The 17,770-nt window shown below is 46.5% G+C and overlaps 1 protein-coding gene across 1 annotated transcript in view; it reads left to right on the forward strand.

Annotated features, from left to right (window-relative positions):
* Positions 1-17,770, forward strand: part of CFAP61 (cilia and flagella associated protein 61) — a 251,956-nt gene that overhangs the window by 169,089 nt on the left and 65,097 nt on the right. Inside the window, exons 20-21 of the mRNA XM_024753694.1 lie at positions 4,239-4,407; positions 13,768-13,942. Of these exons, the coding sequence (XP_024609462.1) occupies positions 4,239-4,407; positions 13,768-13,942 (344 nt within the window). The remainder of the gene's footprint in view (positions 1-4,238; positions 4,408-13,767; positions 13,943-17,770) is intronic.

Below are 17,770 nucleotides of genomic sequence, written 5' to 3' on the forward strand. Positions count from 1 at the left end.
ATGGGCCTAGTTGCTCCGCGGCATGTGGGATCCTCCCAGACCAGGGCTTGAACCCGTGTCCCCTGCATTGGCAGGCAGATTCTTAACGACTGCGCCACCAGGGAAGCCCCAAGACGTGGGTTTTGAGCCAGGTCGATGAATTCAGATCCTGCTGCCACCACAAAGGGGATTTCATCTCTCTGAGCTTTGGGGGTTTTGACTGGAAATGTGTATGATAAGCCAGCCTTGCTGGAGTTTTTGGTTAAAATTAGCCTAACACCAAGTTCTGGCTGAGCATGGAGGATCAGCCCACGTACACCCCCTTCCCTCACTTTCCCTTCTTTCCAAATGACATGATTCCCAGGAAATGCTGGTGTTCCTGATAAATGTCTCATGAGGAATTTCATTCAGTCGGCCTGGCAAAGGTTCTGCCAGTCCAGGTCAGGTGTGTTCCAGGAGAGACAGGCTAGCAAGTGATGCTCTGCTGGCCTGATTCTGTGGGGACCTGTGTGTGGCTACCCGGGTGCATGGTCACCTGGGGTCTCTGCCTCTGTCCTTCCCCCTCCACCCTCCCAACCCAGTAGCCAGAGCAAGGCTGCAGAAACGTGAATCAGATCCTGTCAACTCCCGAGCGGCCTGGAGCTTCTCTGTCCAGTGTGGCGGCAGTGAGCCACATGTGGCTGCTTAAATTTCAATTAATTACAGTTAAACGGGATTAAAATTCAGCTCGTTGATTACATGAGCCACATTTGAAGTGGGAGGCTAGCCACGTGTGGCTCGCAGCCCTATCAGACAGCCCAGCTGCAGAAGGGTTCTGTAGTCACAGAAATTTCCAGATGCTCTGATCTGAAATCTGCCCCTGTTCTGCTGGCTCCTCCGACCCCCTCTTTTACTGTTTTTGCCCTTGTTCTCTCTGCTGTCACCACACCAGCCTACTTGATGTCCCTCGAACACAACAGGCTAGTCCTCACCTTGGGGGTCTTTGCTTTTCTCTCTTCAGGTCTTTGCTGAAATGTCAGCTTTTCCATGAGACCTACTCTGACCATCCAGTCGTCCGCAGCAAACTCCAACACTCTATCCTCCTTCTCTGCTCTCTTTCTTGCTACTGAAATCCTTGTAAATATTATACAGTTTGCCTTTTAAAATTGTTTATTCTGAATCCTTCAACTATGATGTAAACTCCACAAGGGCAGGAATTTTTTGCCCTTTGTTCACTGATGGGTTCCCAGCATCTGGGACAGTGCTTGGCACTTAGCAGGTGCTCAGTAAATAATGTCAAATCGATGACAGTTACCTCCGAAAGTACTGAAGAAGTCCTCTCCATCAGGGTGTAGACAGGGACTAAATAACACAGCCATATAAGACGTCTCTGGTTGGGTACCTGCATGTTATCCTCTTAGAAACCACAAATTGAAACATCAACAGGATGTTGCCTTTCAAATGTTCCTCAGACCCCAGTACAGGAAATTATGTCTGGTCATGGAGTTTAGAAAGAACAAGTGCATTGATATCCAAAAATTTAATGATTCAAATTCCTCACGCCAAATACAAATTCTGAACTTTTCCGTAACCAGTGTTTTGATTTATTATTGCTGTTCCTAGTTTTTGAAAAGCCATGTTTTGTCTCCACACCTCCCCTGCCAAAACCCCGCCCTATCCAGCCTCTGGTGGACGTGCTAATGATGTGCCCGGGATGCAGCAGAAAGGAGGGCAGAGGGAGGAGAGGAGGAACCGGCAGTGGGAGAAATCCACTAATTGGACAATCAGCTGTGAATAACTGAAGGTTAATTATGATGCTCCTTTTTCTGGGAGCGTCAGGATAAACCCTTGCTGGAAACCTCTGAGGTTCGTTCCGGTCCTGCAGGGTTCTGATTGCATGAAGTGCAGGTCCTCACCACACTTACGTTTATTCCTCTGGAGTTTGCTCTTAATTTTGTACCTGGAACTCTAGGCTAAGTCTTCCCATCACTAGATTTGGGGTCACTGCAACTTTGAGCAAGCTGGCCACTCTCCACATATGTCCTGTTCCAGCAATTCCCCCATCCTGCATTTCTACTTTTTTTTCTCCTCCTTATTACCTGTCTCCAGAATGTTCTGTGAAGACAAGCTTCCACATTATTTTTGCGTCAGAGTCAAGGTCACTTGAGAAACACGAAGTTTCATTGACCTACCTTCTTTGGTTCCTTCTCTCTCTTCCAGAGGACTCTAGTGGAGATATTTCTCTTGTCCTCAAGCCTGGAGATGGCCCCTGCCCTGTGGGAATCTTGATGCTCATTAACTCTGCTTAGGAAATAATTTTGGAGAAATACCATTTACAGTCTCCAATATCTAGTCTCACTGCCTCATGGGTAAATTAAAGAAGGTCCAGAATGTATTCTAATATCCGAAACAGATAGGCATCAGCTACACGCAGTGTAAATTTCTGTTTCGAAACTGAGAAATGTCATTCCATGTGGTCACAGGCTGTAAAAGCAAGCACCCCACATTTTTCAGTGCTTCCTAAGGTCCCTGCAACCCCAGCGTTCCCGAGGGCCAGTTCCCACTGGACAGAGCTTCAGATTTTATCTCTGAAGTATGCATTCTGAAATTATCAACACTGCTGGCCTACTGTCATTAGAAATAACATTGTCTTAGCCTTCCCCAAACTTCCCCTGAGAACTTTCATCTTCGAGCAAATCCTCATATGACGAATCTCTGTGCATTATCTATATTTAATTTTTCCTCATCTTGGACGGCTGACAGTACTGCTTCTGTTAGGAATGGATCACATCCCAAGTAAGAACAATCCCTCGTGGGTCTCTCACAGATGTATGAAATCAGTGAAGCCTCCTGTTTTCCTGTAAAGCTACCAAAATGGCTTTTTATAAGAGAATTTCATCTCACTATCTGTTATTTTCCTGTGGCAGACCAGCCTCCGATTTTCTTTTCTTATTAAGAAGAAATTTTCTTGTTTTTAAGTGTCATTGTGTGGAGAGATACAAAGCCCAGACTCCGTTCTCTTTCACAGGCCCTATAACAGGGTCTAATGTGCATCCATTACCAGGATTCTTTTTGTGTGGTGAGAGCAGACTCATGCGTGAATCAAAAAGAAAAACTGTTCTCCCATTACCACTTCAGAATCCTGTTTGCCTCCAAGGAGAGTAAACAGGATTGTGTACCATTAATATTATTTGGAATAATACCCTTCACATATGCATCCCACTTGACAGACAGCATCTCTTACATTCTTGTGTCCATCCCTTGCAATGCTCGAGGCATGTGAGGAGGGGTCGTTATCTCCTGCTGAGAGGTGAGGAAACTGAAGTTCTAAAAAGGGATGCAGAGTCCCCAGGGTCCATTTGCATCGGCGACAGAGCAGGGACACAGACCCTGGCACGGGGAAGCCTAGAGTTAAACAGACTCTCACTGTTCTGCTGCCCTACACCCTGCGTCTTCAGAACAGGGTTATTAAAACGTCATGTACATGAGGTCAAACCTTCCAGAAAATTCTGGAAACAACCCTCACAGAACTCTAAATAAACCCAAAGCCACAGGAAACCCACTTTTCTCCCATTACAGTATTGTGTTCACCCTCGAATAGAACCCAGAGAACAAAACCTGTCTACCCTGGGCCTGCTCTTATGGAAGCAGCAGTCCCCGTAAATCACCTTTACCCTGAGAAGTGACCCCGCCCCCAGAGTCCCCAGGGATTGTACTGGATGCAAACATAATTCCCTAATGGACATTTTCTCTAAATAAAATGCGTTCTGTTGTTTTGGCATGAATCCATACACTAATTCTAAGAATGAATCATTTATTGAAAAGCCTTAGCAAATAGACAGGGTTCTCAATGTTCTGGACTTTGACCCCTGCCTGTGGGAGTCCTCGGATGTCACTTTCTTCATGCTCATTCGCTCTGAGTCTGTGGTCAATATGACAGATCAACCGCTAAGGTAAATTTACACCCGCTATGAAATGGAAGCAAGAATATATATGAATGATTACACGCACACACACACACACACATACACACACACACACACCCTCCCTGTTGTGGACTGGTCTACTCCAGGCAGAACAATTTAGCTTTAATGGGAAGATGTCGATTTGCAACTAAGTGTCTCATAAGGACAAATCTCCTGGCTAGCCTGGGTCCCGGTAAACTCCCAGCAACAGCACAGGCTCGGCCAGCCAGGGGACTTGAACCAGCTCAGCAGATGTCTAATTAATGCCCGCTGTCAGCTGCTCAAATGTCACTGATGGAGCCTCTCTCTCCGCAGCCACTGTTATAATGACAAAGATCACGCGTTGATGTCGCTGTGCTCCTGGGTCAACGTGGTGGTTGGTAAAATGACTGCCATAGACCGAGCAGCTAAGCAGGTCATTGTTTCCAGAGAAGAAGTCGTGCTCTACGACCACCTTGTCCTCTGCACCGGGCAGCAGTACCAGGTGAGCCCTCGGGGATGGCAGGGGTCACATGCTGACCAGGCCCACGTCTCAGGGTCAAGAGCGCCTCCCACCTGCACATGTGACCGGAACTGGGTCCAAAACCCTCCTGGAAACCCATTCCAAGAAAAACATTCTGCTCAAGGATAAGAATCACAGCAAGTTGGAGAAATGTCATCCTTGAAGCTGTTGTCCAAAAGTCTAACACGTACTGCTCACCAGAGCAGAATCCAGATGCAGCCCGGCGTGCGTCTGTGGAAAATTAATTTATGCTTCAAGAGGCTAACATTTGGCGGTGGTGATGGGCTTGCGAGAAAGTATTTCAAACATGCGCACCTTCTGTCAGCCTTATTTTATTTTGTCTCTCGGTTACAAAGCTAGGAAGTGTGTCTGGTTGCTTACCTGGTGACCGTGCTTTCCAACTCGATTAAATTCTCAAGCCACATTCCAGGGAAGTGTTGCAGGATGTGACCTATTCAACGTCCGACAGAAGCGAATTTGAACATTCTTGCTTTGCAACGCTGGAGCATTTCATGCAGAAATGCCACAGAAATAGGGCATCTCTTTGATGAAAAGAGATTTAGATGATGGAGTCCTTTCATTACATTTTCTCTCAGGGACTGGATAGGCCTCCAAGTTGGGTTTGTAGGGAGTTATCCACTCTCCACCCCAGGCACTGGTCATGTTTTTCTGCTCCTGTCCTAGGCCACCTTGGGGATGTGCTCAGGCCTGCTTCCCACAGATGAGCCACGGGTGGCCGGCCTGGTGGGGATAGATAGCCCAGCAACTGCGCGCATCACTGACTTCCAGCGCTGAGCCTGGGCTACCCACTGAGAGCACCTGGGGCACTTTTGAAATAAACCCAGGCCAGGGCCCCGCCCCCAGAGGCTCTGTTTTAATTATTCTGGGGATGAGTGGGGTCCAGTCATCAGTATTTTTTTGAAGCTCCCAGGTGATTCTAAGCTAAGGTGGAGAAACACAGACTTGAACTTTCTCGACCTAGAACCTCATCTGTACCTTAGAGCAGCACTTCTCAAACTGCCATGTGCACACACATCCCCTGTGCATCTCGTTAAAATGTAGATGCTGAGCAGGGGGTGGGGGGTGGGGGGCTGTGGCTGAGATACCTCGGTTCTAACACGTTTCTGGGTAAGGCCAAGGCCGCTAGTGAGGGGACCACCTGAGGACCCAGCTTGGATCAGCGTCTGAGTGATTTCTTTTCTTTCTTCCCCTTCCTCCTCCCCTTCTTCCTCTTCTCCTTTTCCTTCTTCTTCTTTTAAAGCAATCCAATTCTCAAAGTGTAGGAAAGGATTTTTTTTTTTTCTGGATAAATGAGAAAAATAAACTGGTTACTTAAGTACTCCTCTTTTTCAAACGTGAAACCAGAAGAAACCACCAAGCACCCCTCTGTCCCCCCTCACCTACCCCTCCAAGTTCCAGCTGCTGCCTGCGACCGTGGACTTGGGAAAATGTGACAGGAAGGCCCCGGCCAGCTGTCCAGAGACTCAGGCGTCTGCCCATGTGTGCCCAGCTGCCCCTGCGGCTTCAGTCTGTGGTACATTAAGCTCTTGCCCTTTTAACAATGGGAAACACGAAATGAAGTGATAAAGAGAGTTTCAATTTAATTTTTCCAGAAGGACATAAAGATTAAAAGTACGTAGACTGATATAAAAAAGGCAGCTGGATTCACTAGGAACTTCCGGCTCGAATTTCTTTCCCTGTTTCCCTTCTCCGCCACTCTCACGGTTTTGCCCCAATTTTGTGATTTAAAAAAATACCAACAAGTTAAAATGATGAAAATAAGCAAGAAGACTACCTGTTATAAAATATAATTACAAATCTTAACCTCTAATCTGACCTGTAAATGGCATGTACCAGTCTAAAATATCGTGCAATACATTTGATATCCAAATCCATAGCACTTATTTTTTTAATCAGAAAATCCATGCACAAGATACAGTGTGCTGCAGGGCTGCGTGTGAGGGGCCCTGGTCTCTACTTCCAAGCCCTCTCACCAGGGTCAGCCATTCTGAGGCATTTCTGTTGTTCGTTCTTCATCGGTTACCTCCCAGAACTACAAACAATGTGTTTATAGAAGTTTTCCCCTTGATCGGTCAACTTCCGACATTACCTATGACCTTTCCGCTTTGGACGATGAAGGTTTTTCTAGCTCACGTCCAGTACCCTATAAGCCCCTCCCCAACCCCACGGATGGATTTGATTATTTTTATTGGTGAGCACATGCCGGTTCTGAAAAGCTGTCTGCAAGACCTTATAACCAGGGTCCCCGAGCCCCATCCCTGGCTCATGGAGCATCGAGCAGAGATGGAGAGATGCCCACTCCCACGCCTGGGTGTGGGTCATCTCAGAGAGAGGAGGGATAAAAATGTATCAGCCTGAAGTCAGATGAGTTGGTGTGGGCCATGAGAAAACCGTGGCTGAGACTCCCACGGGGTGGTGCTCGGGTGGGGATGGGGAAAGCCATCGGGTGGGGGGGGGGAAAGCCAGCAGGGGGCGGCGAGAGCATGCAGCCGGGCGAGGGCAAGTGGGGTGTGAGCTCTGGTGAGCTTGGTGTGGGTGAGCAACGGATGTGGTCTCCAAGGAGGCGAGTTATGTCTCAGATGGGAGATAGAAGAACGTGGCATCGGGACAGTACAGGCCCAGGCGAGAGCCTGCTGCAGAGGGTGGACAGAGCTGCACGCATCAAGGTGCTACCCCTTGTTGTTTGGCAGCGCCCAGCATGAAGAGACCTTCCTGTGTTGGGGTGGATTAAAGGGGAAAATAACAGCATGAGGCCAAAGAAAAGAGGCTGTTTTAAATTAAGACTTCAGATTCCCTGAGGCTTCTCCCATCAGAGCCAACATCTCCTCCCCTTGAATCTGGGCAGGCTTGTGACAGCCTTGACCAGCAGACTACGAAGGAAGTGACATGGCATGAATTTAAGTCCAAGTCAAAGGCTAGGCAGCTTCTCTTTGTCTGTGGGAACAGTGGCTCCTGGAGCCCTGAGCTGCCACATAAGGATTCCAGATACCCTATGACCGCCGTGCTGGAAATGCCATACATGGGTTCTCCAGTTGAGGGTTCCAGCTGAGCCCAGGCTCTCAGCCATCCCTGCCAAGGCCCCAGACATGTGAGTGAAGCCATCATGGACCCTCTAGACCAGACCATCCATACACCGAATGTCACCAAGTGCAGTGCCCTCTATCGATAACACATGGAATAAAAGGATTGCCCAGCCAAGCTCTACCCAAACTTCTGGCCACAAAGTCATGAAAGGTGATAAAACAGTGGTGGTTTAAACCACTAAGTATTGGTGTGAGCTTGTTGCAAAGCAAGAAACAACTGGAACAAAAAGATAACAGAAAAAGAGAAAAGAGAACAACATCTAGAAAAATCAGAGCAAGGACATACTTTTGAAAATATTCCAGAAGGATCCTCTCCCTCTCTCTCTCTCTCTCTGCCTCTCTCTGCCCCTCTTTCTCTGTCTCTGTCTCTCTCCCCAGGACGCTGTGCATCATCCTTATTATGGCCTCCATCACAGGAGCCAAAGGCATTTGAAGAGCAGAGGCTGAGCTGAGAAGGCCACAGGGTGAGATGAAAAGGGAGATGGGGAGTAAGAAAGGATTGATGTTAAATCTCCATCAAGAGACAGACCTGCTTCTGTACAAGTTGGTGAAGTCAGCTGGAGACCAATCACAAAACTCCCCTGGAGGGTGGAGGCAAAGGGCAAAGGGATACACTGGGTGCCAGAGACAAGAAGATATGCTAGAAGTGGAGGCCATGCCTGGACAGTGCTTCTCCCAAAGAAGAGGCCCAAATACATGGAATAGAGACAATAAAGATATGCTAGAAGAAAACTTTCCTTACCTGAAAACATCATCCAGTTGACCACATTCTTGGCAAAATCAAGGAAGAATTTTCTCAGCTAGTTACATTCTGATGAAATTTTGGTTCTATGAGAACGATAGGGAAAACAATGAACAAACTTCAAGAGAAAAATAGCAGATTACCTCCCCCCACCCTGCCTAAAAAAGAACAAAAATAAGGCAAGGCAAATAAGGCAAAAAATTACCTCTCCAGCCTTCAGTGGTTTAAGAAATTGAAACTGGCTGCTCAGAATTTTGAAGAAAATGGGCAATTCAGTCATCGCATGCTCGCCTAAGTGTATCCTATTGGAGGATGGCAAAATGTGTTCTTTATGGGCCAGGCCTGAGAAAGAAGATCTTCCGTGGTCTTTAATTTGCACTCTGGATAACGGAGACAGAGAAGAACTGGACACAGTAGTATAAAAGGACACATGGCAACACCACAAACAAAAGGTAATCCAAATCATTTTTATAAATCTGAGAATAAATCCAAGATGGGCAATAATGAATCTTACTCTAAAGTAATCTAATCAAAACCGAGTTCTTAAAAAAGAAACCAAAAAAAACCCGAGTTCTTGAAAATAGGGGGAGAGGTGGCCAAGCAGGACTATGCAGTGTCTTAAATGGGGAAGCACAAAGGCAATGTTTCATTCTTGACTCTTATATTTAGAGGAAATAAGGTTAAAGAATGCTTTTGAGCAGCCTAAATAAATTCACCTTCCAAAAACTGGAGAAGATAAAAAGGAAGAAAACATCCTTCATGTAACCAGAGGCAAGAAAAGAAAGAAAATAGCCACGATGCTTACACTTGAAAGTATGAACCAGAATGGCATAAGGAAAAAAAACCTAACAGTTGTAACAGCGAGTGTCATGGTTTTAAATTGCCCCCATTACAAGATCAAGGATCTGTTTTTACGTGGACGTCAAAATACAAGAGGAATACAAAACGAACCACACTCAGAGTTTAAGAGTGAAAAGATAGTTCCAGGGGCACCAGCCAAAGATGTCAAGCAAATTCAAACAGCTGTTACGAGCAGCAGCAATAGTCATATCCGGCGAAGCAGAATCAGCTGGAGAAATAAGAGCACTGATCCTGACAAAGGGTGAAGTTCGTGACGACGACGTGGAGGTCACGAGCCCGTTACATGGCACAATGTGGTTGTGTCACAGAGTGTATCGCAGGACAGAAGTGCACCTGCAGCATGACGTGCATTTCTTGGTGTCACATGTAAGGGAAGGAACCAGCTGAAGCACCTCCAGATATAAGAGGTCACCCCGGATGTTTAGCCAGAGGGGCAAAGAGTCCGATGGCTGAGAGTGTTCGTGTAGAAATGAATTCGACTCAGTGTGGCCCGGGGAGCAGATAATGACAGACATCAGAAGCCATGGGACTACAGCGCACATCCATCCTAAGAAACTACCTCCTAAGGGTCAGAGCCTCCGCCAAGAGGGACTGTCCGACCCCCGGGTACAGCGGGCAGCCGGCAGGAGAGGTCAGAGCACCTGACCTAGATCGAGCACTGGCCTTGCATCACACCAGTGCTCCCTGAGGTCACCCTTGTGGTAACACCCTGAGCTCCCTGCCACTCCCACCCCCATTTCGCAGGTGAGGGAACCAAGCTGCGGTGGGGCTGAGGTCAAAGGTCAGACAAGACAACTTGTCCAAGGTCACACAAGGGTGGCAGACTAGGGGCTAGGGTTTGAGCGCAGGTGGTCTGGCTCCAGTTCTTCACCGCTGCCTGTCTCTCTCCTCCCTCCCTTTCTCCTTGTCTCCTTCCCCCTGCCTCCTCCTTCCCTCCTGCCCTCTCCCATCCATGTGCTGCAGAGGTTACACTGGATGGCTTTAAAAGTCTTCACAACTCACAAATTCTAGAACTAACCATTTATAGCTAGAGTCAAATAAACAGTTTTTTTTTAAGTGTTTTTTTTTCTCTCTCTCTTTAAAAGTATCTGGGGCTTCCCTGGTGGCGCAGTGGTTGAGAATCTGCCTGCCAATGCAGGGGACACGGGTTCAAGCCCTGGTCTGGGAGGATCCCACGTGCCGCGGAGCAACTGGGCCTGTGAGCCACAACTACTGAGCCTGCGCGTCTGGAGCCTGTGCTCCGCAACAAGAGAGGCCGCGATAGTGAGAGGCCTGCGCAGCACGATGAAGAGTGGCTCCCGCTTGCCACGCTAGAGAAAGTTCTCACACAGAAACGAAGACCCAACACAGCAAAAATTAATTAATTAATTAATAAACTCCTACCCCCAACATCTTAAAAAAATATACATATATATCTGGAGAAAAGCAACCTCAGTTCTGGTAAGGTGGCTTCCTGGTGTCCTCAAGAACCCAGGCCCTTCTGTCTTTTGTTCTTCCATCTTTGGAATGTGGCTTCCATCCTCAGCACCTTGTGGTGACTGCTGTGGTTCCAGCCATTTCATGTGCAAGAAGCAGGAAGGAGGAAAGACTAGAGCAGAATGACTTTTCGAGTTGCCCTCCCCCTGCCCTCAAAGGACACCTGCTTATCTCTCTTGACCTCTCAGGTCATGAGTTGGGAAATGTTCCAACTGGGTATATGTCCCAGGAATCTGTTACTAAGAAAGAAAGGGAGACAGGATATTAGTTAGGCCACCAGCATCCCCTACTGCCATGTTAACTTGCCGAGGAGAACAGGGTGGCCAAGGGGCTCCCACCAGCAGGTGATGCTCCGTCCCAAATGATCTGGAATGGTTGAGAAGTGTCTGCTTCTCTCCAATCACGAGTCAGTGCCAATTCAGTGGTGGTAGAGAAGCTCTGCTTTGGGGAGCCAGCACTGATGGTGCGTCTTCAGTAAATGTGCCCACGCCTCTTGTTGAACTCTACTCCCTCCTTTTGTTGATGACATAATATGATTTTTCCCCATAGATCCCTCTTGATATACTGAGTTTTGCTAAACTCCGTGTGGACAAATTAATTAGCTTTGGGATTTAAACTTCTAGCTCCAGTTTTACCTATTTTGTGAAATGCCACCGTGCGAACATGAAAATATATTATCCCTTTAATTTCTCTAATTCTTTATAGTTAAAAATGTGCAAAAACAACTCCACCCATTTAAATGCGTGGAAGAATTATATGGATTATCAGAATGCAGTTACCTCTCAGGACTGTAGCAAACTAATTCTCGTTTTTGACCTTCTTTCTTTCCCCCCCTCTTTTCCTTGTTTTTTCATATGAACACCCACTATTTGGAATGATAAGTCATCGAAAGTTTTATAAATTGAATGGCTCTCAATTTGTTCTTCAGCCCTGCCTTTTCCTGCCAAGGATTTTTCCTGACTTGTTAAAGCATGATTTACTAAACTGGTATAATGTTACCCCAATTTCATTTTCTCTTATACTATAATGCATGTTGTAGTTCTGGTAAAGTTTCAAACCTCCAAAGCACAGTATTCAGTATTCTGCACTTTAAGCCATTCACCAAAGCCCTCAGTGGACTGCTTTATGCTAACCACGAATATACTAATGCCAAAATTTTAGTGTGATATCGCTATATAAATTATATTGCTAATAAGAGCTTTCCTCCACAATTTTAGTTGTAGTAAATGACCACTACTTATTGGGTTGTTCCTTTTTACTAAATATCATCTTACTGCAGCCTCTTTGTGGAGAAGGGACATCCAGCTTTAAAAAGAGATTCTGGTTTTTTTGGTTTTTGTTTTAGTCCAGCCTGAAATTGAATTAAATACATCACGGCAATGTGCCAAGGCTTTAGTACTTCTCTTGAGGAAGGATATACCCGAAAGTTTCCTAAATGTCATCTGGGGTTTAGTGGAGCCCCACGTGTCCCGGCACCAGCCAGCATTCACATCCCCCAGCACAGCAGGCACTGCCCGCGGTTGTCGGGGAGGAAGAGCCTCCCGAGAGCCCACGTGAGTCTCTGCTGCCAGTGAATGTTTTGCCCTTTGTAGCTGTAGGAGTCTGGCCTCACATCCTTAGGCCTCACGCCACGAATGTGCAGGACGGCTGCTGCGGGGCCTCTAACAGCAGCCGAGCTGCCTGGGAGTCTTGCCCTAGGTTCCGGCCTCGTTATCTCCCATAATCTCCACCTGCCGCCAAGTGAACCTCGGAGGGGCAGCACGGGGGCCCACTGGGCACACCCGCCCCACTGTGGCATTTGACTTGGCTTCTACAGTGGCGTCTGTTTGCTCGATTTTAATTGAACCAAAGTAATGAACAAATCAGGAGTCCATATAAAATACCCAAGTATCTGGCATTTCTTGAACGATCAGATCTGGCCACCCTGAACCCCAACTCTACCCTGACAATGACCAGATGGAGTTGAGTCATGGCTGAACGCTCTGGCCAGGGCCTGGGCGTCCAGCTTGTCACAACATCCTGGACACCAAGGACAAGAGTTGGCCATCATCCGTTATTGGGTTTCCTACAGCAGAGGAAAGCGTCTGTCTTCACCCACGTCTATGCCAAAAGCGAGGGAACAGGAGCTGTACTGGGAGGGCTCAGTGTTGAGAGAGAGAGAGAGCACTTCTTTGACAAAGTGAAAGATAATCCTATAATTTTCACAAGTAAGTAGTAACCCACTTCCCTCATTTTGTGGGTAGACCCTCTACGTGCTTGAATTTCAATCCCTTGATATAATCGCCTCAGTGCAGATTGTTTTTACCAAAAACAGCGACATCAAGTCCAGTACCACGTGCTCTTCCATGGCCCTGCCCCCCTTGCAGGAACAAGCGGGTCCTGGGTTCCCTCCCCTTGACCCTGGCCAGGCCTCTGTGAAGACCTCCGTGACTGAACGTGGCAAGAGAGGCCCTGCTGGGCTCCCAGGACCGAGAAGAGAAGAATGTGGAGCTCTCTGGACTGCTACCCTCTCCCAGGACATGTGCCCTGGAACTCAACCCCCCAGCCCCCCAGCTGTGAGGAAGCTCAGGCCACAAGGAGAGGCCCCACGTGGAGTTCCGGCCGACGACCCCAGCTGGGATCACAGCCAGCACCAACTGCTAGACATAGAGTGATGACTTGTCATCTTTTTAAATACCCACCATGTTTTCTTGGGGAAAGAAAAAGGATTGAGAGAGTTTATCTCCAGGTGATTCCAGCCCCCGGCCATCAGGTCACCACCCCCAGCCTTCAGGTCTTCCCAGCTGAGGCCTCCAACATTGCTAAACAGACAAACTGTCCCCCACCATTCCCTGGCTGCATGGCTGACCTACAGAATCTGTGAGCCTACTGAATGGGGGTTTTGCACTACCGAGCCTTGGAATAACTTGTTACGCAGCATCAGATGACCAGGGCAGCTCCTTCTGAGAATTAGCTCCAAGTGGTCATTTCGCCCGTTTTTTGTTTTGTTTTTTTTAATTAAGACCTGATTATATCTTGAGACAGCAAAAGGCACACCTGTACTGGGTATTGCTCTGTTTATTTTAATTAATCAATCAATCAATCAATGAATTAACTCATTACTTGTGAGCGCTTCACCTGTTACCACTGAAATAAGCATCTCTCTGTAATGTATCTCAGGTCCCACGCCCTACAGGGGCCGACATTAGTCAACACCCGACAAACAGAGAAATTCTGAACAGCGGTCTGCAGCAGTACACGGGCCCGGTTCCCTGCAATCATTTCACCCTCAACGACGAAGAAGATTGCTTGAAGGCCCTGACTTGGATCAGGAACAACTCCATTGCTGTAGAAGGTAAGGATGCTGGTAACTGTGCATCTTTTCAGAACAGCATTTTATCTTTATAATGAGTCTTATTCTTCGTCTAGTTCCAGTATATAATTAGTGCCTAATTAATTCCAACCAAATCATTCATCTGCCGTGCTTTGTTTTCCAGATTAATTTACAACTTGTCATTTTTGGATACCCAGCATGTTTTCTGGGGGAAAGAAAAAGGCTTGAGATAGTTTAATTATCTATAATTATTTTATTACACAAAAATGAATATCCAAAGAGCAAAGCATGGCTAAAATCATTAACTAATTAAAGAATAATTTAATAAGCAAACATGTTTAGCAATTATATGGAAAATATGACTCCTTTTGTGAAGCTGAAAAGACCTCGGAAGAAAAGGAAAGGTCTGAGTTGGAAGGGCTCTTTTCTTTCACAACCCATTGTTCTCCTTCGTGGTTGCCTGCACAGTCCTTCCCACAAACGAACATATTCGAGTTGCCTGCCACTTCCTGAAGCCAAATAAGAGAGTAAAACATTTGTACAAATTGTTTTCTCAAGCATCTTCCTCTCTATTGCTTGGGTTAATGGAAATTGTTTGACTAGTAGAATAACTAGAACAGGGCCTGGCTGCCTATTTGTCTTTAATTGAAACCTGGGGAGTCAAGTTTTAGAGATGACTTACTGCAGCCCCTTCATTTTACCGAAAGCGCAGGGAGGATCAGGGACTTGGTTGGGTTATACAACCACCTGTGATGGGCTGGGCTTCTAACCCAGACCTTTGATTCAGTCCTGGGATGGAAAAATCAGTAAGTGACTGGAGTGTGGAGATCAGTATATAAAATTAAATATATTAGTTTATTGAATGTATTTGTTTAAATATAATTTCATTATGTTAGTTAATATAATTAATATATTAAAATTAAATATAGTTTCTTCCGATTTTTGGTGGAAGATTTAGGTGTTAACTTCTTGTCAAGTTTCTACATTTACTTCATTAAAAATCAAAAATAGGTATCAAAGGATATTCGATACATTGCTGAATTCAATTTGTTAGTACTTAGAGGCTATTTGCATCTAAACTCATGAGTAAGATTGGCCTGTTTTCTCTTTTATGCTTTATTTGGCAAGTTTTTGGAATCAAGGGTATGCTAGTCTCACAAAGTGTTTTGGGGAAGCTTTCCATATTTTTGGTGGGTCAGAAATACTTTGTATAACCTAAAAATTGGACAGGAATCACCCATAAAACCAACTGGGTCTGGAACCTTTGGGCAGAGGTGGGATATATAGATATATACTGGGGACCCAGAATAAAAACTTGTCAAAGTATTCAATATTTTAATTTTTGCATTAAAACTCGGTATTATTTTCAGTCTTGCATCTGTATGTGTTTAAACCTGTTTCAATATTTTAGTCATTCTTTAATCATTGCCCTATGACCTAAGTACACTTAGGGAATTCTCTGATCTGGGGGTCAGCAAGCTTTTACTGTAAAGGGCCAGATAGTAAAAATTTTAGATTTAGCAGGCCATATGGTCTCTGTCCCAACAACCCAACTCTGCTGCTATGGCAAGAAAGCAGCCACAGACAATATGTCAATGAATGGGCATGGCTGTGTTCCAATAAAACTTTATTTACAAAAATAGGGGATGAGTCATAGTTTGCAGAACCCTGCTTTTATCCATACAATTTGTGACAACTCATTACCATTTCTTCAAGTCCAGACCTCAAAATGTAACTTAAGCTTGCTGAAAGCACAAAAGCCAATGGTTCAATGCAAAATATACATTATGTCTTAGGAATGTGCCCAGTCCTGTTATAATGCAGTGTTTCAATCGAACTGTTGGCTGTTTTGAATGTTAGGATTCAGGAGCCTTTTGACCAAGAAAAGGGCCTTTGAACGTGGCAATGCAAGTCCTTAAGGTTGAATGCTTATGGCAGAGAACTTAGAAATTCCAATGTAAGAAGCTCTTGGTTTTCAGATGGGGGAATAGCGTCCAGCTATCGTGTTGCCTTGACTAGTGGTCGAAGATGGTGATACTCTGGTGCCCACCTAAAGGGAAATAAATGCTTTTGCAAGAGTTAAGAATGTCTCCCATTAACCGTTGCAGAAAACCGCTGCCCCTGCGTGCCTGCTTTTGTCCACTGAACGGCCAGGTTAGGGAGTTTATAGACATTAGTTTCTTGTCCTAAAAGTAGGCTGTCTTCCCCAGGTCCAGTGCTTAATGACACCCCCAGGGCAGGGCATCTCCCAGGTAGGTGGTCCAAACACTCAGATGCTGGGCCCAGGCTCTGGGAGGCATCTGAGAAACAGACCCAGCCAAGTTCATTCAACTTAGGGTAGTGACCCTTTTCAAATGACTCTAAGAAAAGTTGGAAAGAAAAATGTTAACCTCCTGCCTTGAGGAAGCTCTTTCTCTTTGTAGTTTTTCCATAATTAGAGTCATATTCAGACTTGAATTTAATTAGTGCCATTCCAGATATCTTCCTCACATGGGCTGCTATGAGGATTAAACGAGATAAGATATTACATGTCCAGCTCAGGGCAGCACAGTAGGAGTTCAATCATATGGGCTGTTGTTAGCCTTGTTACTACTACTACCGCTACATGTGATAGGGTTGTTTCTCCAGGGTGTAGGTCTCAGCCGCTGCCATCCTGGTGATGGTGCAGCCTAGCACAGTCTCTACACAAAAGATGGGGAGCCGTGTACACCAGCTACCAGTCTGGTTGTAGAGAGGCATCGTGACCTTCATGAGAGCTCTGGAGGCTGTGAAGTTTAGAGAAGGTTTCCTCAAGAAAGGAGGATTCGAGCTCAGCCTTAAAGAAGGTCAGGATAGGGGCTTCTCTGGTAGCGCAGTGTTTAAGAATCCGCCTGCCAATGCAGGGGACACGGGTTCGAGCCCTGGTCCGGGAAGATCCCACATGCTGCGGAGCAACCAAGCCCGTGCGCCACAACTACTGAGCCTGCGCTCTAGAGCCCGTGAGCCACAGCTACTGAGCCCATGTGCCACAACTACTGAAGCCCGTGTGCCTAGAGCCCATGCTCCGCAACAAGAGAAGCCACCGCAATGAGAAGCCCGCACACTGTAATGAAGAATAGCCCCCGCTTGACGCAACTGGAGAGAGCCTTTGCGCAGCAACGAAGACCCAACACAGCCAAAAAAAAAAAAAAATTTTAAGTAAAAAATTTTAAAAAGACTGAAATTGCTGAAAAAAAAAGAAGGGCAGGATAAGCAAAGGAAGAGAGAGGTTGGGGGAGTTTGATTTGTATCCAAAGACCATGACCTAACAACTCAGGCCGGGCAGACTCCGTGAAGGGCAGCAGTGGGAGGAGAAGGTGGAGGGTCCAGGGGAGTCCAGGTTTAACTGGTTACTTTTTAGAGGCTGGGGAACCAGGGGTGATGCTGTGTACAAAACAGCACCGCAGGAAGGCGAACTCCCATCTCTGGCGCCCACGGCGGCAGAGAGAAAGCCCTCGGGGAAGGATGGGTCAGGGCTGGAGTGGGGCAGCCATTCAGGCAGGGGTGGGCTGGAAGCAGCCATCTCTGATCCATTTGAGGTCCTGCTGGCACAGCTGCATCTAGCTTGTTTCCAAGTCAGTTATGGGCTGATGGTATTTGAAACTGGAAGTTGGCACTTCATGAAAACAAGGAGCAGGGCTTTGTTCCCGCATCCATTACCGTCACTCCGCCTGTCAGCCCTTGGTATCTAATAACACCAGAAAGAATGTGGACATTTTTCATGATAGTTAGCTTTTGCTCCCTCAGTGCTAATTTTCCTTTTTCTCAATAGTTCAGGCTGGGGTTTGAGGGTGGGAGCTGAGGATAGGGCCCTTCTCCCAAGAGCCTGCG

Source organism: Neophocaena asiaeorientalis, unplaced genomic scaffold, assembly GCF_003031525.2.
Source record: "Neophocaena asiaeorientalis asiaeorientalis breed wild unplaced genomic scaffold, Neophocaena_asiaeorientalis_V1.1 scaffold302, whole genome shotgun sequence".
In the NCBI taxonomy this organism is placed as follows: Eukaryota; Metazoa; Chordata; class Mammalia; order Artiodactyla; family Phocoenidae; genus Neophocaena; species Neophocaena asiaeorientalis.